Source organism: Ascaphus truei, chromosome 7, assembly GCF_040206685.1.
Source record: "Ascaphus truei isolate aAscTru1 chromosome 7, aAscTru1.hap1, whole genome shotgun sequence".
Lineage (NCBI taxonomy): Eukaryota > Metazoa > Chordata > Amphibia > Anura > Ascaphidae > Ascaphus > Ascaphus truei.
Window position 1 is genome coordinate 103,391,419 of NC_134489.1, and position 27,199 is coordinate 103,418,617.

General features: G+C 43.7%; 1 protein-coding gene across 17 annotated transcripts in view; it reads left to right on the forward strand.

Moving 5' to 3' along the window:
- The window catches only part of BIN1 (bridging integrator 1), a 115,208-nt gene that overhangs the window by 32,461 nt on the left and 55,548 nt on the right, over window positions 1-27,199 (forward strand). For all 17 annotated transcript variants that reach the window (XM_075609746.1, XM_075609748.1, XM_075609747.1 and 14 more), the window contains exons 2-3: window positions 13,917-13,997; window positions 25,797-25,851. In XM_075609746.1, the coding sequence (XP_075465861.1) occupies window positions 13,917-13,997; window positions 25,797-25,851 (136 nt within the window). The remainder of the gene's footprint in view (window positions 1-13,916; window positions 13,998-25,796; window positions 25,852-27,199) is intronic.

Sequence of the window (27,199 nt, forward strand, 5' to 3'; positions counted from 1 at the left end):
AACGCAGCAGGATGCTGCTGGAAGGATGTCCCTAAGTAGAGAACTTATTTTGTGGCTTTTTTTATAAAAGTCTCATAGATACTGGTGCAAAAAAAATCCACAGCATTTGCTTTATCCAGCAAAACAAATCACATCCCCAAAGGGATACATCTGAGGCTGTGTCTTTTCCTCACTGTTGTACCAGTTCTGTAGGAGGGAGACATTCTGATGGAGATTCCAATGCACAGGGTTAATAAATCGGGAAACAGAGTTTCAATTCAATTTGTCGTTTTGTTCTCCAATGCAACTACAACACACATCACTGCGAAATGCTCAAAGAACTAGATTGGTCATCACTCCAGTCTAGGTGCAAAGTTCACCTTTCCTGTCTTGCCTTCAAATTCTTTATGGGCAAGCTACCCAGCTACCTGAACAAGCTCCTCACCCCTACCACACGCAGTACTTATCACCTGAGATCTGACTCCAAAAGACTGTTCATGGTCCCAAGGCTCAACAAAGTATCCGGCCGTTCCTCCTTCTCCTACCGTGCACCCCAAAACTGGAACAACCTACCAGAGACTCTCACATCCACCACCAGTTTAAGTTCTTTCAAATCTAAGGCTGTCTCACATTTTAATCTGGTCTGTAACTGTTTCATACGCCCATAATATATATTTTCTTTAACTGTGCACGCAATGTCTTGTATATAATGTATACCCTGTTCATTTATGTAACTGTATTTGTAACCATGTATTATTTGTCTTAACTCTGTGCCCAGGACATACTTGAAAACGAGAGGTAACTCTCAATGTATTACTTCCTGGTAAAATATTTTATAAATAAATAAAAAAAAAATATTTTTTCTGTTTTTTTTTGGAAGCCCCACAGTTGCAGGTCACAAGTTTCACCAACACTGAGTCACATCGGTATCTGGCAATGCAGAAAGGTGAACTTGCAGAGTCATCCGTTCAGCCAACCATGTGGAATGAATCGCTTTGCATGCAGCCTGACGTTTGCGCCCATGCTGATTATATCCAGCTTTGGAATGATCACTTTAGAAATTAATGGCTCAGCTGAGGATTGGAGAACACAGAAAGAGCCACAGTGACTCCCGGAATAGACTGACCTATGATCGCTTTCACATTCCTGCAATGAGTTCATGAGTTATAGATAGAAGGGCCTGGACACTTCTTTCCCCTTAGTTCCAAGTAACCCTTTCAGCGCCCTATGGGTGGACAACCTGTGTCTTTAAGGGCGGCAATCTGGAGGCCCTTATGGCGTATGCGGTGGGCAGGCCTGCTGAAGGGAACGCAGGGACATATGTGCCGGGCCCGGCAATAGAGAGGGGGCGATGCCGGTGGTCCGATCCCGAAAGTTAGGCTCCTTCCGGAAGTCAACCTAACTTCCGGAATCGTCCGCCTGCTCCACAGGTAGGGCCTGACGGAGGGGAGGAGGAAGAGTGACGAGGGTGGGGGGCGTTAGAATGAGAGGGAGAGAGGGGAAGTGTTTGATAGAGAGGGGGGGACTGTCTCAATGCAAGTAAAGGAAAGTGAGGGAGGGGGGAGAGAAGAGGGGAGAGGTAGAGAGATGAGCTTGGGGGGGGGGGGGGGGAGACCATTTATTAGTAATTTTGATCACTGTTTCCCAAATGTTCCCAAACTTAAATATTTGTTATTACTTCTAGATGGTTTGAATAGTTCCAGTAATGCTCCTTTCCTACTTGGTTCATCAATAATTTGGCTCATATAATTGTCTTTTATCACGCCCAAAACCTGTTTCCTTTGGCAGGAACTGCTAATCTCATTACTATAATCGATGTCCTGATAATTAAAATCACCCCATAATTAAACCATGACCGTGATGTTCTGCCTTTTCCATTTGCAAAATTAGTTTGCCTAGCTCAGTCCCACAAATATTTGGTGGTTTATAACAACAACTTTTTTATTTGTACTTTTACCTCCCATCGTACATTTCAATCCAGTCTCTACAATGTCATAAATCTCTTCCCATATAATAGGGTTGTGACAATGTATAATTCTACATTCTTACCTTAACTGGCAATCGTTTGGTGCTCCTGTTATAAATCTGTAAAAATCCTGATTGTGTGCCTAACATAATGGCCGCCTTCTAACTGTGTGCTGCAGTCTGTGAAATGCTGCAGCTGATATATAACAGTATTACGAAGTGTAACACATTATTGTTACAGTTTTCAGAGTAATGGACAGTCTGCTGTTTGGAACACAGCAACTGATCTGTTTGTGATACTTTGTTGCCAGAGGTCAGAGCTCAAAAAGGTGTGTCAGAGCCTGTTTCAAAATAGGAAGTGGATGTGACTTTCTAAATGGTTGCTGTAGCAACCAAAGGATGATCAGCACATTAAAACAATCATTAAAAATGGCATTAGGAGTTAAAAAACCCCCCCAAAAAACAGATTGTATTATTTAATACTACAGAACGGTTTTATTTTGAAAAAAATAGGATTTTTTGCCTTTTGCTGCTTTAAGTGCTTTAGACTGTGTGAATGTTGACATTAAAGTGAAAAAAATAAAATATATATAAATAGACTCTTGAACTCTTGCTCGCTCCATGGTGTGGGAGTAGACCCCTCTCATTCAGAGTGATAAACGGAACCCTGCAGGGTGTAGGAAGCACAGCCCATGTAATAAAACAGAAGCAGCTGCACCGAGCTGCTCACTGCTCACAAACACCCATAGGTTTCCTTGCTCAAACCCACACGCAGAACCCGGCGCCGATGTCTTCCTGGTTGCAAGTTCTGCCCCTTCTGGTATCACTGCGACAGGGAATACATCATGTGCATGTCAGCGGTTTGGTCTGCACTGCATTAGCCCTACGCGTTTTGAGTAAATTCTCTTCCTCAGGGGAGAGGATACTGACAGGACTAGGAGGGTCCTTTTATATCCAACGCAGGTTGGCATGGTAACTAATCCTTTATTTACCATGACAATAGCAAACCGGTGAATGAAAAGCACATGTCTTAGAACAAGTACAAAACGAACATCCATGCCTTTCCAAAAATGATTGGATAAATATATATATATAAGATGAATATGCAGAGCAGCATCTGCTTCTGTTTATGAGATGGTATGTGCTTAATGCGCTGCTGCTTTGAGTTCTGTTTCCTTTACGTGACCCGCATTTTACCTGCCAGGCTTCTTGCATTAGCAAGCATGACTTAGCTGCCCGCCTGGGCGATGGCTTTAGATGTTGTACTTGCTCATCTGTTATGTTAACTGGTCCTGCCTTTCTCCTCCCGTGAACTGTAGTCTTTTTATAGGTTTTATAGGTTTCCCAGTATTTTCTGTACTTAAAGGGGCAATCCCTGCTAGGATCAAAGTCAAACTAATTCCAGTGACCTATTTAAGTTGTCTCATCTGGGTAACTAATGCCTTATTTTACCCAAATCTGACACTGATAAGTATATGTGTGTGTATATAGATATATATCCCTATCTCTTGGGGGAGGGTTTTTATTTCTTCTGGCTTCTCCCTTTTGTGTGATGTCACATAGTGATCAGCAACTGCTTAAACAGCCAGAGCCTCCCCTCCCTCCCCACCTCCTCCTTATCTTTTTTCGTTCTTTTATAAGGACACGGTGGAATTAGGGTAAATAAAACACTTTATTTACAAACACTCCCCCATTCGGAGGCCCCCTAAGAAATTCAGCTGGTCGAATATGTGGGATTGCACCCTTAATATGGGTGCCTCGCTACTTGTTAAGTTATCCCTCTCACCCTCACCCAAAGCAATTTCCCAGTTCCCATCTATTCTGTGTGGTCCATCACTACTTGCTTGTCCCACACCACTCCCTCCTAGCTTAAAATCTCCTGCAAGTTTGTACTCACCCTCTCCCCTAGCACAGAAGATCCCTCTTCATTGAGGTGCAATCCATCCCTACTATAAAGGTGGCACACGAGTCACGTTACTTAACTGGATGTTTCCGTTTCCTGTGGTTTCCTTTGTTAGTCAAAATTACAAAAATAAATAAGTTGGGATTCTGACTTTAAATTACATCAAATATCTGTCAGCAATTAAGCAGTTACTGACGAGTTACTGTATTTATATCTACCAAGGTATTTATTTTTCAGCCTCATTGTCACGGTAGCTTATGACAAGATATAATGAACACCAAATATCTGGGTTGAACTGAACGAGGCTTAGATATAATAAAATATATTTATTCCTTAAAAAAGGTGAACACAACAATATAGTACAATTAACAGGCAAGAAGGTAACACTTACTTAGGGTTGGGGGATGGAGAAGTATCACCTAGCAATTCTCCAGCAATCCGGTGACATTCCAGGTGGAATCAGAAGCACAACTAAAAACTGTAGGGTTGACACAGTTTATATAGCTGTGTAACCCTATTCTTAACATTGAATACAGACTATTGGTGGACAATTATCTGTATCCAATCCTTAACGTGGAGACACAGATTAACCCATGCCCCCCAGCTAATTAACCCATGTGTACTGGGACTCTATGGGTAGCCCCATAATTAAATCAGGGGCGACGACAAGTTTACCAAATGAAGTATCTGCATTGTTTGTAGGTGTAGACATAACACTTACAAACCACTCCAGTTTGATGATTCTCCACCCTCAGGTAACAATTAGAGTGGCAGAGTCTGTTGATTAGTACTTGATCTGTTGATTAGTACTTGGTGTAAACAATCAGGCAGTTAACTTTTGATCACAGTGCTTAGGCTCAATCAGCCGGCTGCCCTTCATGACCTATTAGCAAGGCAGATGGAGTCTGCATTTTCAGGGCAGATCCAAAATACCATACATATACACTTTAATATCTACACATATTAATAAGTTCCATTCTGGTGGGCTCAGTGGGTCGAAATTTGACAGTTCTTAATGCCTACAATGACTCCACATATTGGCCAAATATCAACTCTCTGCGACCTCCAGAACTGGAGATACAGAAATGCACGTTAAAACATTAAAATACATGCTTATAAGGAAACATGGGAACAGGGGAACATACATTTTCATGACATGACAAGGTGTAAACCACCTTCCTGGACCGCAGTCCAGTTAACCCCTTGCCTCCCTGGTGAGGTCAGGGGGTGGCCATATGGGGTGCAACCCCTTTAATACCGGGCCAACCCCCCTCTCCCTCTACACTCATCTACTATGTAACTGTGTAACTGTGTAACTGTGTAGCTGTGTGCTGTGTAACTGTGTAACTATGTAACACAGCATTTTATTGATCACAGAGCAAGCTCTGACCACAAGGCCATTTTGTGTCAGGCGGGCAGATATTGTGCCTTGTTCTGGAGCCGCGGGAACCGCGGGGCTTCGGACATTATGGGGAGCGATAGAGGAGCGTTGAGGGAAAATGCTTTGGGTTTCTGCTATAAAGCGAAGATTTGTCTGTTTTGGAATCTAAAGCAACACTCTCGGGAACTGTGGGGGTTACCGCAGCTAAAAACGGTTCTACGGCTTGAATAAAATGAGATAGGGGGTATTAGTGGGATTTCTGCTTTAAAATGCATTTTATTTTCAGCAGGGCCTTCTCATGGGCAGTGCTTGTTAATTAAATGTTTACTCCACATCTACATCCTCTGTTAGCATGCCAATAAAGATAAGGTGGCAGAGCAGGCAGGGGCTTTGCCTGTGCAAACTCCTGGTCAGCACATAGTGAAGCCACACAGTAGGGATTAGCCAGAGGCAATAAGGGGTCCCCCGGGGCTGAACGCAGCCACTCCGAGCTAGGGGACCCCTTTTCCAGGGGTAGCACATATTTACATTTGCCTACAATAATTGTCCGTGAGAAACATTATGGCAGTTGGAATCGGCCTCACTCTGGTAGCCCATCGAAAGCTGTGACATCATCGTGCGATATTGCAGCTTGCGATTGGGCGACCCAGCAGCCATCTTTGTTTTTCCTTGGAAAGGTAAAAATGTTTATATCTTGGCAACTAGGGGGATCCCCAAAGCTTTGGGTTTCCCAGTTCAGCTCCTGGACATTATGAGGGTGGGGGTGACTGGGTACGTCATGCTATAAATGCTCGTTTTCATGGGGAAGATCGCGTTTACCATTCACTCACGTCATCGCAATCCGGAAGACTTAACAAGGTACTCAAAGGGTTAATAAAGTAAGGACACGTTCCCTCCAATGTCCTTGTTGTTTTGGACCTTGACAGCTTTGCACTGGGAGTAAAGGGCTTCCTTCCTCTGCCTTTGCAACATTGATTCATGTTACTGCCCCCAGGCCTTGGAGATGTGTTAGTTCACACTGAGGATCACTAAACATGTTATTAGTGCTGTATTTTGTGTGAGTTCAGAGCCAGCTGCTATACCCACCCACAGCTAGGGGAAAATGCAACTAGTGCAGCAGCAAGGTGTCACATTTCTGTCACATCTACACGACGGGTTTGTTTCTCCAGGTAGGCCTGTATCACTGGGGGGTGCGCAGGACGTATACATTCTGAGAAGTCCTTCTCTTTTTATTTCTTCAAGGGACAGTCCCACTATGCCAGGGGTGGTCAACTCCCATCCTCCAGGGCTACCAACAGGTCAGGTTTTCAGGATATCCCAGCTTCAGCACAGGTGGCTCAGTCTGAGCCTCTGATTGAGCTACCTGTGCTGAAGCAGGGACTGATTGAGCCACCCGTGCTGAAGCAGGGACTGATTGAGGCACCTGTGCTGAAGCTGGGACTGATTGAGCCACCTGTGCTGAAGCTGGGATATCCTTAAAACCTAACCTGTTGTTGGCCCTGGAAGACTGGAGTTGGCCACTGCTGCACTAAGCTAACCCCCCTCCCCCCGCCCCACATATTGTGACATCTTAACAATGCAATTGTCTTTAATAAACCAATTCAGTTATCCTGCATCCTGTTCAATAATGTAACATTTAAAGTGAATTATTTGTTGAATGGGAGGATGCTGGAGCTCCGGGCAGCAGTTTTGTGGGAGACTGTCAGGCGCAGATACGTTGCTGTACATGAAACACATGGCGCACGGTGGGCAGGGTGGTGACGTGGGGGCGGGGAAATGACAGGTTGGCAGGTCTGTAAGCCAGTGTTACGGACGGCAGAGAATGTGCGCGAAGGCGGATATATTGACTGGTATTATTGCTCTTTTGCTGTATCAGGGCAGGCCTGTGCAGCTGGTCTCTTCCAGCAGCATTTCCTCCAACCCCCAACTCTGGTTTCCTCTTAAGCCGACTTCCCATTAAAGATAACATAAGGTAAAATAAAACAGAGACTGTATCTGCTTCTTGCCACAGAAACCCCGTGTAGTGCTATGTGTTTTAATAATAAATAAAAAAAGAGAGATTTTTTTTCTCTCTTCTAAAAAAAAAATGATATGCCACCTTTGATTACTTTTATTGAAAACTCATTATCTTAGCTGCTGATTAGATTAGTACTCCTGTGATCGCTCAACAAAATTCTGCTTCCCAGGGTCCACTAAAAGGCCGCCTTTCAGTTTTAATTCAATCCTTCCGTCAGTGTAACTCAGCAGCTACAATGTATTCTTATGTTAGTAAGGTAACACTATCTATTGTTACAGTTTACAGCTCAAACGGTTGGGAATATTGGCAACAAATGATCACAAACAGGAAAGTGTTACAAAGATCTTGCACTGCTGGGGAGGTGGGATAAACCTGCTATAGAAATCAAAAGATGTTCAGTATATTAATACTCGTTAAAAATGGCATTGAGTTGAATTTTAAAATAAAAACATGTAGAAAGTATTATCTAATACTACAGAACTGAGAGAGAGGGACGGGGGAATCCGGGGGTCTGCGGCTAAGAATAACACAATTTAACTCAGGAGAACTCTGGGCTCTAACGCAAAATAACCCTCCCAAAAAATATGCGCAACTTTGCTGCCATTTTTGCAGCATACAAAGAAGTAAAGTTTTTATGTTCAATCTTTATAAGGAAGTCGGTTGTACTGATACATTGTGTCATGAAAGTGTGTTTAATGCGAGGGCCATTAATAGCAGAATACAAGCATTATTTTTTTTCAAGGCCAAAGCCTGAAGTAAATTGTTCGCATGCAAAGCTCTAACGCAGGGGTGGCCAACTTCAGTCCTGAAGGATATCCCTGCTTCAGCACAAGTGGCTCAGTCGAAGACCAAAGCTGTAAGCACATCCCTTCAAGTGCAAGGTCTTGAGAAAGGTCCCAAGGTGGGACTGTAACGTTAATGTCACAGGGATATAATATGTAGCCCCCTTTCCCTATGCCTAAGGGAACTACACGTGCTGCTGTACCTATTTGCTCACAGGAGGCCTAATCCTATACCTCTGGGAGCCTGGGGTGAGCGCTTTCTCCTTGCAGTGCAGCGCCTCCACCTATGAGAGATCCCAGAGTGGGCGGGATAACCCCTCACAGGAACCAATACACAGTAATGAGTTATACACACACAATGTATATAACTAAGGTTTACTGTATACACCTACTAACACATGCACACATGCAATAACGGTAATAACTGTACCCTCAGTGTACACCCAATGACACAACACAGGGCGGTTCCCCCAAAGTACTGAGGGTGCCGTGGCACCAATACCCCTGGCATCCTGTCCCAGCAATTCCCACGCAAGTGTGAGGTAGCGCTAACGCCTGTGGATGTAGTTGCACGTTGGGTACCTGCCTGGGTACTCCAGTACCCAGGTGCTGCTTGGCGTAGTGAGTTGGAATGAGTCCCACGCAGCGGGGGCTCCAACACAAATCCCCTCTCTCCTAAGGGCCCTGATCCTCCTCGCAGTGTGAGCTCCAGCGGGAGGGTCTCACACAATGTCTCAGGGTCCTGTGACCTGATCCCAGGCTGCAGAGCGCCGCATGGCCGCCCGGTCACCGGCGCATAAATAAGAATAAGGGGAAGAGTCCCTATCTGGAGCCTTCCCTGCAACACTCCTCTACTGGGGTCTCAGGGCCTAGGGGCCTTCTCCTTTGGCTCCTCTGCCCAGACTGACTCGCGGCCGCGGGCTTTCCGCCCGTGGAGGATATCCTGTTGCTCACATCCCATTGGCTGGTACAGTCCCATGTGCTGCAGTCCCTCCCTCTAGGGATTCTGGGACTTGTAGTTCCGGGTCTGCGTCTGCGGAGCGTCGTAAGATGGCCACCGCACTCCTCACACTGCGCATGCGTGCCTCGCCACATTGCGCATGCGCGATTACCCAAATGGCCACCCCCACAGTCCTGATCGCGCGGAGCTCCGGCCAACTACTTGACAGCTCCCCCGCACCAGAGGCAGGGTAGGGGGACTTGGCTACAAATAAATAGCATTTGATTTTACAATTGAAAGGGTGTGTCTACAGTGTTTGTTTTGTGAATATACACAACTCAAAAAGTAGTGTTCTGTGATAGCGCCCCAGTGTAATTTTATTTTCATAAACTGAGTGCCTTCACCTTTGGAATGGATATATACAGTACAGTATTGGTCAGACAGAGGCATTCCACCAAGTTAATTTCTGGTTGCTCTGATGTTTAAATGCAAAACAATATTCAATGAGTGCCAGACACAGGGCTTGCTAAAACATGTATTTAAATATAATCATTCCGTACCACGTGTGGAATTTTTTTAAATTTAATTGCTGTTTTGAAAAACATTATATATATTAAATACATAGTAATACAAAATCTCATTTAATTAATTATATGTTTTGACGTTTATATGTTCAAAACGAAAAAAATATTTCCGTTGGCGAAGGCAAAACAAACCAAAGCACCAGCCCAAGTCCCTAACTCCAAAACAGGAGAGAGAGACTGTGACACTTTCCTGAAGGAGAGCAGTCTTGTCAAGCAAAGTACTCGCAAACAGAAATCCTGATAAGCAAAGAGGGCCACTTGTTAAGTTGTTGAATGTGTCTGACTGCTGTCAGTACGGGTGCCAGGAGCAGGACAAGCGACACAGAAGCGATGTATTTGTAATATCTATTATTCTTCTAAAGATCTAAATTCTTCTAATCCCAACAAAAACATTGTTTAGAAAAACACAGAAAACCAACGAACGCTAATTGAATCACTTACCCTGGGCACGCTGTGTCTTTCTTGTCCCACAGCATTATATATGTACAGTATATATTTAATAATGCAAACTGCATCGCTACTGGGAAAGTGACCTCAAATATACAACGTTAAACAAACAAGTCCTAATGCACATCCAATGTGATACATTATTTAGTTAATTTCTATGGATTATTTAGTTCAATTTGTTGACCAAAACATATCAAGCTAGTAGTGTAAACTTCTAGTTGCTGTTAAAGATTACAATGTAAGTTTGTTCGAGGCTGCTATATGTAACAAGCCGATGAATGAGGCAACTTTGAGGACTTGGGAAGAAATGAAAGGAGCAATACGGGTTTCAGTTAAAAAACAAAAATGTTATTACAGGACTGAAGAGGAAGGGGGGTCAGGGGGGTGTAAGTATCTCTGGAAGCAGAGTCCCCAGAGCTTAAATGAACTCAGTTCCGTTCCAAAGACCCCCTGCTTCAATCCTGTAATATAGTGTAGTGTAGGACCTGCATTATTTGTTATACCTTGACCTTTGGTATGCAGGCCTATAACGCTTTGGCCAAAGGGTTTAACTAAATAACCAAGTAATTATTATTATTATTATTATTATTGAAGTATTTGAACTTTGTACTCATTACCATATATGTTTTGTCAATTTGATGTAGCATTGGGCACCCCTGTCTTTTGTTATATACATTTGCCACTCCCAGTAGCACTCTTTTTTGACATAAATATATATTCAAGATATGGTAGGTGTAGGAGTTTGAGCTAGCTGGGAATGTGTGTTAATATTACCCCTGATGAAGTCATTTTGATGACGAAACGCGTAGGGCGTGGTCTAACTGTGTGGCTGACACTCAGTGGATACCATAGAGGTTGTGTATGAGCTCCTGAGTCTCCCCACGATTCAGATTGACCGCATTTACATTGGTTTGTATGGACTCTTGAATCACTTGTATCCGGAGGAACATCTTTGCCGGGTGCTCAAGGGAGAATGTTCTGCCTCCGGTTCACGTGGAGGAGCGACGCAGGAGAACGCAGGGATCTCGTGGTGTGCTGAGAGGACCGCGTTGTTGGCGATTGAGATCTAATCTCATACACACTTGTTTTTATACTACCTTTGTGAGTGGGCATTTGAATGAGTTCATGTTCCTTAAAATACATATTTTTATACGTTAATATACTAGGTGTGCGCCTGTTTGTTTTCTATTCTCTCTATATATATATCTATATCTCTATATCAAAAACAAAAGGTCGATAACGTTCTGTGACTAACAAAATGCTTTTATTTGTGCGAGCTTTCGAGATACACTGATCTCTTCTTCGGGCGGTGTTACAATTGATTAAGCCAAAAAACTTTCTTAGAAACAAGGCAACTGGAATATTATCTGTGGATGAAGCCTGCACCTCCCCCTTGTTCAGTATGTGATTTATGACTTAAGGTGTTAAATGGTCCCTGAATGCTTGTGATGTAAGGGAGTGTGTGTGTGTGTATATATAAGTGTGTAAATCTTCATTAAGAAAGCACCCCCAGTATATACAGTGCTTTACAAAAGGTGTGCGTGGAGGGGGAGTGTATAACAATGGTGTGGGTAGGTGTAGAAATGTAAGAGGGTGTTGCATTTCTGTTCATGTGTGTGTGTCTACTATGTAGTCCCTATTGGTATATAGGGAAAGAATAACATAGTACATTTGTATGTGTAAGAGACAGGTGTGTGCGCATTCATGTAGCGCAGTGTTAATAGACATGGGCTTTAGCACCCATGGGAAGAGAGTTCTCTTGTGTCAGGGTAGTGACTCATGAAGCTGTGGTCTCAGTTTAGGCCACCGGTCAGTGTCCCGAACAGTTTCATAAATTTGTATTCATGCAACCATCTCTCTTTCAGTGTTCTAAGATTACCTTTGAGTATGTCCACCTTCAGATCGTTCATCTTATTGTCAGAGAAATGTTCGCCAACAGGGCTGTCTCTTGTTCCGCGTGTGATGCTGTGGTGATGCAGATTCATTCTCTTGTTTAGCCCCTGTCCCGTCTCACCTATGTAGTAGTAGTCCCCTGGGCATTTCATGTACATGATGAGGTACAAGATTGCTACAAATAAATCAATCATTTTTTGTTTTAATGAAACTCGTATTGCTGCTTTAATAGGTTCTCTGTCTTTGCAAACAAAAGCCCCCCACCCCAACCCCTTGGGGGAATAGGAAGCAAGGGACCCCCAGAGCTATAATTTTCTATTTTCAGCTCCGGAGACCCCCCTGGTTCCCGTGATACCACTAAAGGTAGTACGAGTATTGTCCCCTCCAGGGGAAACAAAATGGAGTTTTAAACCTCCAGCGTGTCTCACTTGCCAATAGGACACAACGATGTCATCCGTTGCAGCTTCCTATTGGCCCACATGATGCAAAAGATTTAAAGACCAGGAAGTACTGGCTGCATTCGTGGAAAGTATCTCAAGAACCCAGGGGGCAAGCAGTTCAGCTCCGGGGACCCCTGCTTCCATTCTCATAAAAACGAGAGGGGGAGGGGTGACAGTAACGTAGTCCACTGAAAATAGTATTGTGAAAGATCGATCAAAGATGATGCTATCCTTGTGAAGAAGTTCCTTATGTTTGTAATCGTGCGTTTCCTCTTATCCAATATCAAATGAAATATCCGAAAACAGATGTCCTGACAGTTCATTTATTTAATGTGAAGCAAAATAACAATAAGCTTCAACTACAGGCACAGGCCAAACTGTAACATACATATACTCCTATACTGTTATATTCTTATATTAGCCTCCTATACTCCTATACTCTTATATTGGCCTCATATCCTCCTACTCTTATATTGGCCTTCTATACTCTTATATTGGCCTCCTCTACTCTTATATTACCCTTCTATACTCCTATACTCTTATATTGGCCTCCTCTACTCTTATATTACCCTTCTATACTCCTATACTCTTATATTGGCCTCCCATACTCTTATATTGGCCTCCATTACTCATATTGGCCTCATACTCTTATATTGGCCTCCTATACTCATATTGGCCTCCTATACTCCTATACTCATATTGGCCTCCTCTACTCTTATATTACCCTTCTATACTCCTATACTCTTATATTGGCCATCTATACACTTATACTCTTATATTGGCCTCCCATACTCTTATATTGGCCTCCTTTACTCATATTGGCCTCATACTCTTATATTGGCCTCCTATACTCCTATAGGCCTCCTATACTCCTATACTCATATTGGCCTCCTATACTCCTATACTCTTATATTGGCCTTGGACAGGCTTCAGCTTGTACCCACAATGTACTACAAACAATTCACTTGTTCTAACTTTCCGACAAATCAATTATTTCCCTTAAATAGGTTTTTCTTATTTCACAAACTTTCTCAGTTCAGTCTGAATAGAGTCTGGGGAAACAAAATGGATTCTAACAGACAACATGGATTCCGAAATCACTTGAATTCCATTTACATGGGGTAGTCCAAGGGGGGAACCAGGGGTTTAAACCAGGGGTGGCCAACGCCAGTCCTCAAGGGCCACCTACAGGTCAACTATTAGGGATATCCCTGATTCAGCACAGGTGGCTCAATCAGTCCCTGCTTCAGCACAGGTGGCTCAGTCTTCAAATGTGCCACTGATTAAGCCACCTGTACTGAAGCAGGGATATCCTTAACATCTGACCTGTTGGTTGCCCTTGAGGACTGGTGTTGGCCACCCCAGGTTTAAACCATAGAAAGGAATATTTTTACAGTGCTAGATGATTAAAAAAAAAGGTAGACCTCAAACATAACAAACATTCTCATACTGCGAACAGCTGACATAACGTTTCTTTGGAGTATGGTCGATTGTATGTTTATTTGAGTAAAGACTTTGAGCATTATTTGCATAAGTTGCCATACAAATGACTGACATTTATTTATTTTTTGCTTGTATTTCCCAGGTGCTCCAGAAACTGGGGAAAGCCGATGAGACGAAGGATGAGCAGTTTGAGCAGTGCGTGCAGAACTTCAACAAGCAGCTGGTGAGAGCGGCTCTTAAAGACCATTGGCTGTTATTAAAGAGTCCTGTTTTTAACCTCTGCGTCTGGAAAGCAGAACAGGGCAGAATTCCCTGGTCCTGTTTCCTATCTTCAGTTCTGCTAAAGTGGCAATTCCAGATTGCAGAGAAAGTAATGTCTCTACTTTCCAACATTTTTTCTTTTTATATGTAAAGCGTGTGACAATGTCTAATTATACGTTCCTGCCCAAGCTGGCAATCGTTTGGCGCTCCTATTATAAATCTGTAAAAATCCTGATTGTGTGCCTAACATAATGGCTGCCTTTCAGTTTCAATCAATCCTTCAGTCAATGTAAATCAGCAGCTACAATGTATCCTTATATTACTACGGTAACATTATCTATTGTTACAGTTTGCAGCTCAAACTGCTGGGAACATTGGCAAGAAATGATCCCAAACAGGAAAGTGTTGCAAATATCTTACACTGCTGGGGACGTGGGTTAAAACCTGCTATAGAAATCAAAAGACTCTTTAAGAGTTGAATAAAAATTAAAAACAAAAAAAACAAACAGTCACTATTATCTACACACTACAGAAAGGATTTATTGAATTTTTTTTTTTTTTAAATATCACGTTTTGCTGCTTGAAAAATGTTATTTAGAAAGATTGAATTTCACCTAAAGCTGGGGCGGCCAACTCCAGTCCTCAAGGGCCACCAACAGGTCAGGTTTTTAGGATATCCCTGCTTCAGCAAAGGAGGCTCAGTCAAAGACTGAGCCACCTGTGCTGGAGCAGGGATATCCTGAAAACCTGACCTGTTCGTGGCCATTGAGGACGGCATTTTAGACCCCTTATGTAGTGGGAGGGAGGCCCCCATATTAAATACAGATAATACAAGAAAACCTATAAAAACTAATTAATGTCCATGGGAGGACGTTAAGCTAACGGGTACTATAACATGCTAATAGTAGCACAGACTGCTAATCGCATTAAGTGCCGATACAATGGGGAGCTTTAAACAATAGCCACAAAAGAGCTATGTTCGATATGATGGGGATGACTGATATAATGTGGGATGAAACTCCTGACTGGGCAGTTAATTAATCGGGTTATTCCCTGTTTTGGAGGAATCTGGCAAATAGAAGATGTGGTGGAGTATGTTTATATGTTAAACGTAGTATTAAAGAGGCAATCTAAGTGGACGATTTAAAAAATAAATAAAAATGTTTGCATTTTTTTTAAACATAGGATTGAAGCTGTTGGTCCCCAGAGCTGAACCCCATTAATTTCAGCTCAGGGGACCCCCTGCTGCCAGAGAAACTTACCTCCGCAGGGGATGCCGGTAGCCGCTCTGCTTGGCTAGCAGGGCTCACGTACTGATGGAGTTTCAAAGCTGCTGTGGGCCAATAGGAAGCTGTGACATCATCAAGTTCCGACACCTATTGGCCCGCGTGACGGGGTCTTTAAACTTTGCACAACCCAAAGAAATCACACCGCACTACAAGCAACAAAATAAGAGTATATAGTAGTGCAGCATAAGTAATATGGCTGTGCCTAATTGCCTAGTGCAATGTTTTTCAGCCAGGGTTCCAATGAATGCTTGGGTTCCTCGGGCATCTCTAAAGGGCTCCCTGTAATTTTAAGGTCATTTTAAAATTGCACCAAATACAGAAGAATTTACAATGTATCTGATCTCAAACTCACTATTAGAGCGTGTTGGGGCTCCTCAGAATTTCATTGGGTTCCTTGACCAAAAAAAAGTTGGACACCCTAGGCTTAATGCATAGCAATGGAGTGCTACGTATGTACTGAGGGTTATGGATAACCAATTAGAAAATCAAATTACAAGAGGTCAGAGGATCTTCAGAAGAAGTAGATTTGTGGTGCACACCTCGGCTGTTAAAGCGTAACATTTACTGTTAATCTAAAATAAATCACAGCCCACGAGAGGTGAATATGTAACAACGTGAAGACAAACAAAATGTGATATTTTAAAACAATTTCTAACTGTTTGACATGAATTACAACATTGTTGCAATTTAGCATAGGTTGAACTTGATGGACGTACGTCTTTTTCAACCTCATCTACTATGTAACTATGTAACTATTGGTGTGTTTCAAACATGGTAATACCAATTAATATTATTACCAACATTGTTTATAAGATACAGACAATTTTCTGGCCCTCAGTCAAAGAAACCAATTTTTGTTTCTCTCATCGAACATTAGCCAATCACACATACTTTCCTATGGTTTTAAAATATTACATTGTGTTTGTCTTCACGATGTCACATATTTATTCCCCTTTCACATGGGCTTTGATTTATTTTAGATTAACAGGTCATGTTATTCGATTTTCTAATTGAGTAGCTTTAAACTATGCCAAGATACAGGTATCCCCTTTGGAGGTTCGTATCCTGGGAAGCAGGGGGCCCCATGGTGGTGAAATTAATGGGGTTCAGCTCCGGAGATCCAATGCTTCAAGCCCATGAAATAATTATCAATTAAGCGCATTAATTGCTCCCTTTAAGGAAGATGTTTTTGAAGGGATTGGTGAAAAATAAGTCGGGGTAAAAGTTGGAAAAACATTTTAGTAGGGATCTCCTATAAAACACAAAATATCTGCAACTGGGGAAGACAAACTTCTTTTTGAAATGGAAAAGGCAGCAAAACTCAGTCATGTTTGATTTATGGGGGCTTTTTTAATTATCCAGACATCGACTGGAGTAATGAGATTAGCATTACAACTAAAGGCAACAGTTGTGCTAAAACACAATTACATGACCCAAATTATTGAGTATCCACTTAGGAAATGGGAATTACTTGACTTAGTAATGTCAAACCCTGTAGAAGTACAGAAATAAAAAAATATTCAAGTGACGGAACATTTGGGAAACAATGATCATAACGATCTCATTTGAAATAATCGATCAAAAAAAGTATTGCTGAGTATGGGATATTTAAGTCAACTAAGGAAGTCTCTGCAAAGAATACATTGGGGTGAAGTTCCATCAACAAAAATACAGCTGATAAATGGACAGTCCTTTAAGTAGCAATTCTACTCACCCCCCCCTATTATTATATATCTTAATGTACATTTCTCTGATAATTCTTTGAGAAAATCTACTTGTTGTTCATTCGGGGCATAAATGTTCACCAAGGGGATTCTGTTTCCCGTCACGAAACCCTGCAGAATTATATACCTTCCCTGTGTATCTTTAACTATGAGTAGAAGATAGTGGGGCATAATTTATCAAATGTGTTAGGGGGGCTTTGTTTAATAAAGTGTTTCTTAGATGAAAATGATATCACCCTCCAATTTCTTAAATTCCTTCATTGCTAGCTTACGTTTATATACATTGTTAACGCAGCAGAACAGGCCGCATTGCGTTTGATGACTTTTTTTGTGTGATTGCGTTTGAAGCAGGAGAGTCTCCGGGGCTGAACTGTGTTAATTTCAGCTCCGGGCACCCCCTTCTTCCAGAGATACCTACTTCCGTTGCGGTGCCGGTATCTCTGCAGTCAGAGAAACTGTGTGCCTAACATAATGGCGGCTTTAAGTGTCCCGCATCACGCGGGCCAATAGGAAGCCGTGATGTCACCCGTTGCAGCTTCCTATTGGCCAGCGTGACCGGGACATTGAAACTTCACAGAGATACTGGCGCCCCCTAAGGAGGTAAGTATTTCTGGAAATAGGGGGTCACCGGAGCTGAAATGAACTCTGTTCATGTTCTGCAGCTTTAAGTCCTTTTACATTTAGTGAGATTAATTTGATTTGAGATTGATTAGCCATCAAAGTTTGTTATAATCTGAAAGTAATTTGCTTTTAGGAGTATGTACTGTATGTGTGTCAGCCCTGAGAATGGTACTTACAAGTAATAGAGAGGATGATACACATATGCAGGAGCGTAACTAAAGCCCGGGGGCCCGCACACTTGGGGGCTCGCTCTCCCCCTCTGCCCCCCCTGTCGGCGGCCCTGATGACCATCTCTCTCTTTCTCCCCCAGATAGAGGCGGGCGGGGGGGAGATGATGGTATGCGGCGGCGGCTGCCAGAGTGAAGCAGAGGAGTTAGGAGTTCCACGGAGAACGCAGAACAGGACGGCAGGGGAGGAGCGCGCCCCGCGGTCCGACCCGGAAGGCTTTCTTACTTCCGTTGTCTATATTGCTTCAGAGCGCTCCTCCCCGGCTGTCCTGCTCTGCCTCCGTGCAACTCCTAACTCTTCTGCTTAACTTCCGCATACCGTCATCTCCCCCCGTCTGCCCCTATCCACACCATGTCCCACAGGTAGGCATAGAGCTGGAGGAGGGGGGAGCAAGCTGAGGGGTGATGATGAGGAGGGATCAGTAGGGGAGAGATCCTCCAATTTAAATTTTCACCTGAATCCACGGAATCCGTTCACTTATAACGGGGCCCTGAATGTATTTTTTGCCCGGTGACACTGCATACATGCCTTTTGTGGAGGAAACTGGTCCTGTGCCCTGTATGGCTTTGTGCTAATTTTATGTTAAGCATCATTAATTAAGATATTTCATTTGGATGTAGTCAGTAGTACACGTGAAGCTAACCCACCCTGTGCTGCTGCTGGAAGAGACCGCTGATGCTATGCTTGGTGTATTGGTACTACCTGCAAACGCCTGATTCCACATGTTTTGGGTTTCCACAGATTAAAGCTGCAATCCAAGTGCTTTTTATTACACTTATTTTAATTTTATTTACCCAGGATTGAATTAGGGTGTTTCAGGATCTGAACCCCATTAATTTTAGCTCTGGGGACCCCCAGCTTCCGGAGATAATTACCTCTGAAAGGGGTGCCGGTATCTCTCTGCTTGTTAAGACTCCCGCATCACGCGGGCCAATAGGAAGCCGCACCGGCTGATGTCACGGTTTCCTATTGGCCCGCAGGAGGTGGGAGCTTTGAAATGTGGCCCAGCCTGAGCGGTTACTGGCACCTGCTATGGAAGTGTGTATCTCCGGACGCAGGGGGTCCCCGGAACGGAGAGGGATGAGGTTCAGCTCCGGAGACCCCCTGCTTCAATCCTGTGTGAAAAAAATACAAATGTAAAAAAAGAAGAAAAAAAGCCTGTTTTGACACTTTAACACGTTGACACTTTAAGCCAAGTCAGAACAAACAATCTATCAATCGCCAATATTAGTGTAATCATTTAACAGCATTTTAGGCAAAAAGTTCCTCGGCAAGATTACTCTATATTTGGCAACAGAAATCATATTACCTCTTGGACCTTACCCAGTCTAGCACGGCTGTGGTTAGGTTCTTACCTGGAGTAGCTCTGTAGCCACCAACGTGTTAGACACCTGTCAACAATTCTATTGGACTTCCTCATAATTAGCCAATTGAGCACCAAATGGGCCTGCAAGAATTGCTCTGCAATGAGTTGCCCGAACTGCTGACACTCCAGGGGTTACGGCCAGCAGATATCACGTGCTAAAACATGACTAAGAAAGGAAAGAATACAAAAGTCAACAAAAATGTGTGTTTTTAAGGTCATGAAGCCGGCAATTCCTTCACTTTCACAGATAACATCCATTCCATATAAACAAAGACAATGTGACCATTATCAAAGGGGACGTGAGGTGCTGGCGGCTCGTTTTGCCGTGGAAGTTTGACATTCTCTTCTTCTGCCATTAGGGGTTTTGCAAAATTCGATAACAAAGAAAAGAATAGAAGGAGCTGTTGCTGCATTAGTGAGAAGCCCCTTTTCTATGTTGGAGCCAGAACGCTCTGGTTCTGAAGGTTGCAGGAATGTGACATCCCTGGCAGTCTTATCTATGATAAATGGAGCATTGAATCTCCCAGATTCTATGGGGATTACTCATTAAACTGTGCTAGTGCTGATCGCCAGGCTCACCACCAGCATTCCCACGCCCAGGACAGGCGTCTGCACCTGGGTCTCCGGCAGCGTGTTTGTTGAGCAGGTGACGCACAGCTTGTTGAGTGATGGGAAACGCAGCTTGGAGGGGGTGGGATGCATAGTTTGAGTGGTGTGAGGATGGGACGCACAGCTTGTTGAGTGGGTATGAGACGCTGCTTGAGTGGAGGGAGGATGGGAATGGATACTCAGCTTGTTGATGGGTGGGAGGGAAGGACGGGACTGACAGCTTATTGAGTGATGGGAAACACAGCTTGGAAGGAGGATGGGACGCACAGCTTGTTGAGTGATGGGAAACGCAGCTTGGAGGGGGTGGGATGCACAGTTTGCGTGGAGGGAGAATGGGACGCAGAACTTGTTGAGTGGGTATGAGATGCTGCTTGAGTGGAGGGAAGATGGGAATGGATACTCAGCTTGTTGATGGGTGGGAGGGAAGGACGGGATTGACAGCTTATTGAGTGATAGGAAACACAGCTTGGAAGCAGGATGGGATGCACAGCTTGTTGAGCGCGGGGATGTACAGCTTGGAGCACGGGGACGCACAACTTGTTGAGCAGCCCTACCTGTTCACCATCTTGAGCCCATCTATAAAGCTTGGTAGGCCTGGCAAAGAGAGGGACCCAGAAGTTACTTTCAGTCAGGGTTCAGCTGTCCTCCTCTCCCCTTCACTGCTGGGCCAGGGAAATCAATCACCACTTTCACATTCTAATAAGTAGAATCAGAATTTCCCTTTTTTCATGTTACCATATGTGTGTGTCTGCTCTTTTTCCTTGTATATCTTATTTGTTTCCTTTCCATGCCCTGCTGACGACATCCCTTTAGTTCTATAAAACACCAGAGACCAGCAATTATTACTCTAAAAAACAAAATAACAAAATAAAAAACTCAGCAACAAAACCCCAAAACATAGAGAAATGTCAGAAGAATCTGCACCTGGAGGCCAAATGATTTAAGTGAAGCCTCTTCGTTCAGTTTACAAGTGGTTTGTGGTTTGCTGAGGCATTCATACAGGAAATCAATGTGTGTCCAATTGGAACATTACATTCCCATGGATGGCAACATTAGAATGTTGACTACCCATCTAAAAGCCGACGAGAGATGCTGACCACACTTTTTCAGGGAGAAAACCAGGACAACATCTGGAAGGTTCATTGTGAAAGGTCCCCTGTTGCAAAACTGATGTAAAAATGCAAACACCAGATTTATTTAAAAAAAAACAAAAAAAAAAAACCCAGCAATGCCTCTTTCTCCAAGGCTTCCAGTGGGAAAAATAAGAAAATAAATGACCAGAATTATTAAAATGATGAAAGGCACAGGATAATTTCCCCCTATTTATTTATATTAACCTGGTGCTGTTTTTTGGACTTGCCTTGCACCTTGTAAACGTTGATAAATGGGCCCCTACTCTCTTGTTGAGGTTACAACCCCCTTTTCCAATCAAGTCTTTCATCATTTTTCATCCGACCCGACGTTCATTATAAATACGTTTTAGATTTCAGTCTCCAAGTCCAGAAATACACACCGGTTGCATGCCGGGAGTGAAAGCCACAACTCCCAGAAACTAGTTTCTGTAGGCTCAATGATAACACTTTGTAGTCATTTTAATCCACCCACATGACGCTGTTTTTCTAATGAATGTAAAATAGCTTTAACATTGTGAGAGGCCTGGTAGATTTAAAGTGTGCCAAGAAAATAAAACCATGTTATGTTCACATCCAGCAGAATGGATGGTTCTTTTAAGGCCTTTTTCTCTTAGCCACAACATTTTAAGGAAGGAAACAGATATTTTGATTCTAAAATATTTTCAATATTTACGTCTCTTAAATTTCAAACCCTTTGAGATTTTTAATTTTTTTACAATGTAATATGTGATTTGGAGGGAAACACATCTGCTTAATATTTACCGTTATTTTTAAAATTGAGTAAATACGATGGCATCTCTACAAGAGCAGATACCGCGTTCGCAGCGGCTGAATGAGTCGCGCCGTGGTAATAACACAGCCTTTCAAGTGGGAGAGTCCAGTTGGAATAGCAGCATTGGCTCCTGGTAACCTTCATCAAGTCTCGGTAATTCAATCCCCCAAATTGGATTGTAAACTCTTCAGGGCAGGGACATCGTGCCTGCGAAATTCTATGTACAGTGCTACATACACTGTTGGCTCTATATAATAGAAACATATTCTGAATAATGTCACAGGGCTGCTCCATTCTCTGCCTCCTTGGTCTGCACCGTCTCACTGTAACGGTAAACCAAATACAAACACAAGAAACAATACATCTTAGTATAAAAGCCCCACGGATCCCGTCTCTGGGATCCAGAGGCTGGTGAGAGGGCTGGAATGATACAAGCGGAGCGTATCCTGCATTCTTTCCTGTGGAGAATGAGGCAACAAGGATTCCTGTGCTGTTGGGATTGCTTAAGGATGGCGTCTTTTTGGCCTGTAAGAACTGAGCTGCTGATAGGAAACATATGTCCCTTTCTCAATCCTTTTTACAACAGCTGGATAAAACGTTTCTCTCTCCAATTTCTCCATTTCCCTTTTTCCTCTTTGACCATTACCTCATCTCATTTTATCTCTCACTTCTCCCCTTCTCCACCTCCATCTACCCCTCGGTTCTGCAGACACCTTTACGCTCCTAACTCTCCTCTCTCAGCCCTGCTCCAGACTCTGACAACCTGGTCACAAACTACAACTCTGCCTTATCCTCCTCTCTTGATCTACATGCCCCGCTTTCTCTCTGCCATTCTTGCTCTTTGAACCCCAGACCCTGGCTACATTCCCACACGCGCATGCTGCGATCCTGCACTCGTTCCTCTGAACGGCTCTGGAGGAAGTCTCACACTTTCGCAGACTTACTTCACTACAAATTTATGCTATCCTGTTTCAACTCTGCTCTCTCTCAGGCTAAACAAACCTACTTTTCTTCACTAATCAACACGCACATGTCTAAGCCATACAGACTCTTCCTGGCGTTGACTCCCTTCTCAGACCACCCTCTGCTGCCTCTTCTTCTTCCTCCATCTCACCTCAGGACTTTGCCGACTATTTCAAGGAAAAGGTGGAATCCATACGTCAGGACACCCCCTTTGTATCCTCCTCCCATCCTACACCTCTTAACTTTCCTCCTGCCATCCTTGACTCTTTAGCCACTGTCACGGAGGAGGGTGTGTCATTGCTGATCTCCTCTTCTCCCTCTACCACCTGCCCTCTTGACCCCATTCCCTCCCATCTCCTAAAACCTCTTGCTCCTATTATATTCCCTACGCTCACACACATTTTTACTCCTCCCTCTACTCTGGTACCTTTCCCTCTTCCGTCAAACATGTAACAGTCATAACCATTACTCAAAAACAGCAAGCTTGACCCTGCCTGTCTTTCTAACCATCGACCTGTCTCCCTCCTGCCTTTTGCCTCTAAACTCCGTGAACGTCTTGTATTCTCTTGCTTGCTCCATTTTCTCAACACCTATTCTCTCCTAGACGCTCTACAATCTGGCTTCTGCACTGCTCACTCCACTGAAACAGCCCTCACTAAAATAACAAATGACCTCCATGCTGCCAAAGACAGAGGTCATTACACTCTGCTCATATTACTCGACCTCTCTGCAGCATTTGACACCATGGACCACCCTCTTCTCCTTCATATTCTCCATACTCTTGGTATTCAGAACAAAGCTCTATCCTGGATCTCCTCTTACCTCTCCCATCGTATTTTCAATGTCTCCTTTGCAAACACCTCCTCCTTTATCGATCTCTCTGTGGGGGTACCCCAGGGCTCTGTCCTGGGACCCGTCTCTTTTCTCTGTACACACTTTCTCTAGGTGACCTAATCACATCTCTTGGGTTCAAATATCACCACTATGCTGATGACACAGAAATTTACTTTTCTACCCCTGACCTTACATCTGCTGTACAGACTAAGGTTTCTGAATGTCTCTCATCCTGGATGGTCCTCCGCCGACTTAAACTTAACAATGCAAAAACAGAGCTCCTCATACTTCATCCCAAACCTGGCCCTACTACCTCCTTCCACATTACTGTTGGAAGTGCTATAATTCACCCAGTAGCCCAAGCACGCTGCCTAGAGCACTCCTCACATTCAAAAGGTAGCAAAAAACTGTCGTTTTTTTCTTTCACAATATTACAGAGATACGCCCTTTCCTCTGTTGCTCGACTGCAAAAACTCTGACACAGACCCTCATTCTCTCCCGTCTCGATTACTGTAACCTCCTGCTTTCCGGCCTTCCTGTATCCCCTACAATCTATCCTAAACACTGCTGCCAGAATCACTCTACTCTTTCCTAAATCTGTCTTAGCGTCTCCCCTGCTCAAATCGCCCTCCTGGCTTTCTAGCAAATCCCGTATCTCACACTCAATTCTCCTCCTCACTTTTAAAGCTTTACACTCTTTTGCTCCTCCTTACATCTCAGCCCTAATTTCTCGCTATACACCATCCTGATTCTTGCGTTCTGCTCAGGGATATCTTCTCTCTACTCCTTTTGTATCTAAAGCCCTCTCCCGCCTTAAACCTTTCTCACTGACTGCCCCACACCTCTGGAATGCCCTTCCCCTCAATACCCCACTAGCACCCTCTCTATCCACCTTTAGACCCCCTTAAAACACATCTGCTTAACGAAGCATACGAATAGCTCCATGGCTGATAATTAACACCTCATACATTAGCCGTGGCCCCTTGCAGAAGCACTTACCAGAACGCGCTATTACTGTCTCTGTACATTCTTCCTACCAACAAATTAGATTGTAAGCTCTTCGAAGCAGGGACTCCTTTTCCTAAATGTTACTTTTATGTCTGAAGCACTTCTCCCCTTTATGTATTATTTATTATTTTATATGATTGTTACGTGTATTACTGCTGTGAAGCGCTACACTATGTATTTAATGGCGCTATATAATAAAAAGACATGCATGCAAAAGTGTGTCAAGTAATAACTTTCTTCCATACACTGTTTACTCATGTGTTGCCAGACAGGCCAGGATGGAACATATTGCTGTTGGTCCCTCTTTAGGGGTTAAAGAGGCAATCCAAGCTTATTTTTTGCAATTTGTTTTTAAACACAGGATTGAACCAGGGGTCTCCGGAGCTGAACCCAATTAATTTCAGCTCCGGGGACCCCCTGATTCCCGAGATTCTTACATCCATATGGGAGGGGGGGGGGGGGGGGCGGTAGCCGCTCGGATAGCAGGGTTTAAGTAATGACGGAGTTTCAAAGCTCCCCCGCCTTGCGGGCCAATGGGAAGCCGTGATGTCATCAGGTTAGGCTTCCTATTGGCCCGCGTGACACGGGAGCTTTATATTTTGCAGAGATCCCGGTGCCCACTTTGGATGTGAGCATCTCGGGAAGCAGGGGGTCCCCGTAGCTGTGATTATTGGGGTTCAGCTCCCGAGACCCCCTGCTTCAAACCGATGTTAAAAAATAACAAAAAACGCATAAATTGCTCCTTTAAGTCTGGCTGTTTCCTAGCCCCAGAATGAACAAGTGGCAGTGAGGATCTACTTAAATGGTTAAATATTTAATTTGTTGCTTTGAGAAACAGGCGCAAAGTATAAGCATTTGTAAGATTTGTTTTTAGGTTGTCTGCATTAAAATCTGAAATGTGTGCTTCTCCTTTTTCTAGTGATTTCTAGAGGTGTATTGAGCCGGACGGCCCTCCCTGCCGCAGGCAATGTGCCCTCCCCATTCCTTATACCCTCTTTCCCTTTAACGTGTGTTCCTACCCTTTTCCCAAAAAATATTCAACCTGTGTGCAAAGCTCAGTATTGACACTGTGCATGCTATAATTATATAGTTTTTTGGGGGGTAATTTAAACAAACAACAAGAGGAGCTGTAGTTTCTTAGTGGAGACCTCTGTTCCGGGTGTGACCTGACACATACCAGTGCTTGAGATGATCGCCCTCTTCTGTGATTACAGGGGGAAGGGAGCAAGCTTCAGAAGGATCTGAGGACCTACCTGTCTTCTGTCAAAGGTAAGAGCTTAATTTCTACCAGAACGAATGCACCCTGAAGGAAGCAGCGCTACCCCCAGCCACGTGAGTAGCTCAGTACGTGGCTGTAAGTAAAGGCTCCAAATCCTAATCACTTTTACCCCTGGGGGTTATTAAATGGACTGTGATAGTGGGGCAATACCGCTCAAACTCCCAATGAAGTCAACTGCCCGTCACTATTGCAGCTTCATGAATAACCCCCATATTGCTTCTTCAGGGTCAAAGTTACACGCCCATATTTAAGAAGTAGCGCTATTCCATATGACCCTTAAGGCCACTTTCAGTAGATCTTGTAGTCTCGTAACCGACTGTTTCCAGGGGCCCTATCTCAATAAGTGGCAATGTGGGTACGGCAAAGGCTCCGACAAGTTTGGACACTTTCGCTGCCAGTGGGACCAGCAATGCATTGGACCCTCTGACCGGGAAAGGAATTTACAATAGTACTTTGGTATTAAAAATTCAATTTTATTTGTGATCGATGATGGTATTAGAGAGCATTGTGAATCCTTCAGGTGACAGGTCAGTGTCCAAAGTATTGATTTATCCAGCACTACTGGTGCTCAATTATGTTACTGATCTATGGATCATAATACAAATAGAGGGTGGGTTTTGGGGTTCTGGAGCGTGCTGGGTTAATGCAACGGTTGTTGTTTGGAGGTGTGGCCCTCCTCCCCAGGGTTTAAAGTTTGCCCTGCACAACTTTCCAATTGGCAGTTTTTATCATGATCCTGTGAATCACAGACCCAGTACGGTCTTTCTCCCTCCAGCAGAAAAAGAGAGGTACATGAGAATTGTGCCAGGTAGTGTTAGGACCTGCAGATTGGTCATGCCATGACGTGGCTGCAGGCTTATAACGCTTTGGCCAAAGGGTTTAACTAAATGACCCTTACTCATGAGCAGATTAGCACTGAAGTATTGTACTATATGTTGTGTTACTTTGTATGTTGCACTGGCCTTTCTGTTTTTGTTTTTATAATACAAATAGTAGGTGCAAATGATTAAGGAAACCAAACCGCCACATGATGGTTGGGTTATCCTGTGGATGTTGACCCTCTGTTCCGGGTATGGCCCACCAGTGGAATCAGATGATGGTTGGGTTATCCTGTGGATGGTGATCCTCTGTTCCGGGTATGGCAAACCAGTGGAATCAGATGATGGTTGGGTTATCCTGTGGATGTTGACCCTCTGTTCCGGGTATGGCACACCAGTGGAATCAGATGATGGTTGGGTTATCCTGTGAATGTTGATCCTCTGTTCCGGGTATGGCACCCCAGTGGAATCAGATTGAGAAAGTAATATAGAAAAACAGAAAGAACTACTGCATGTTTCT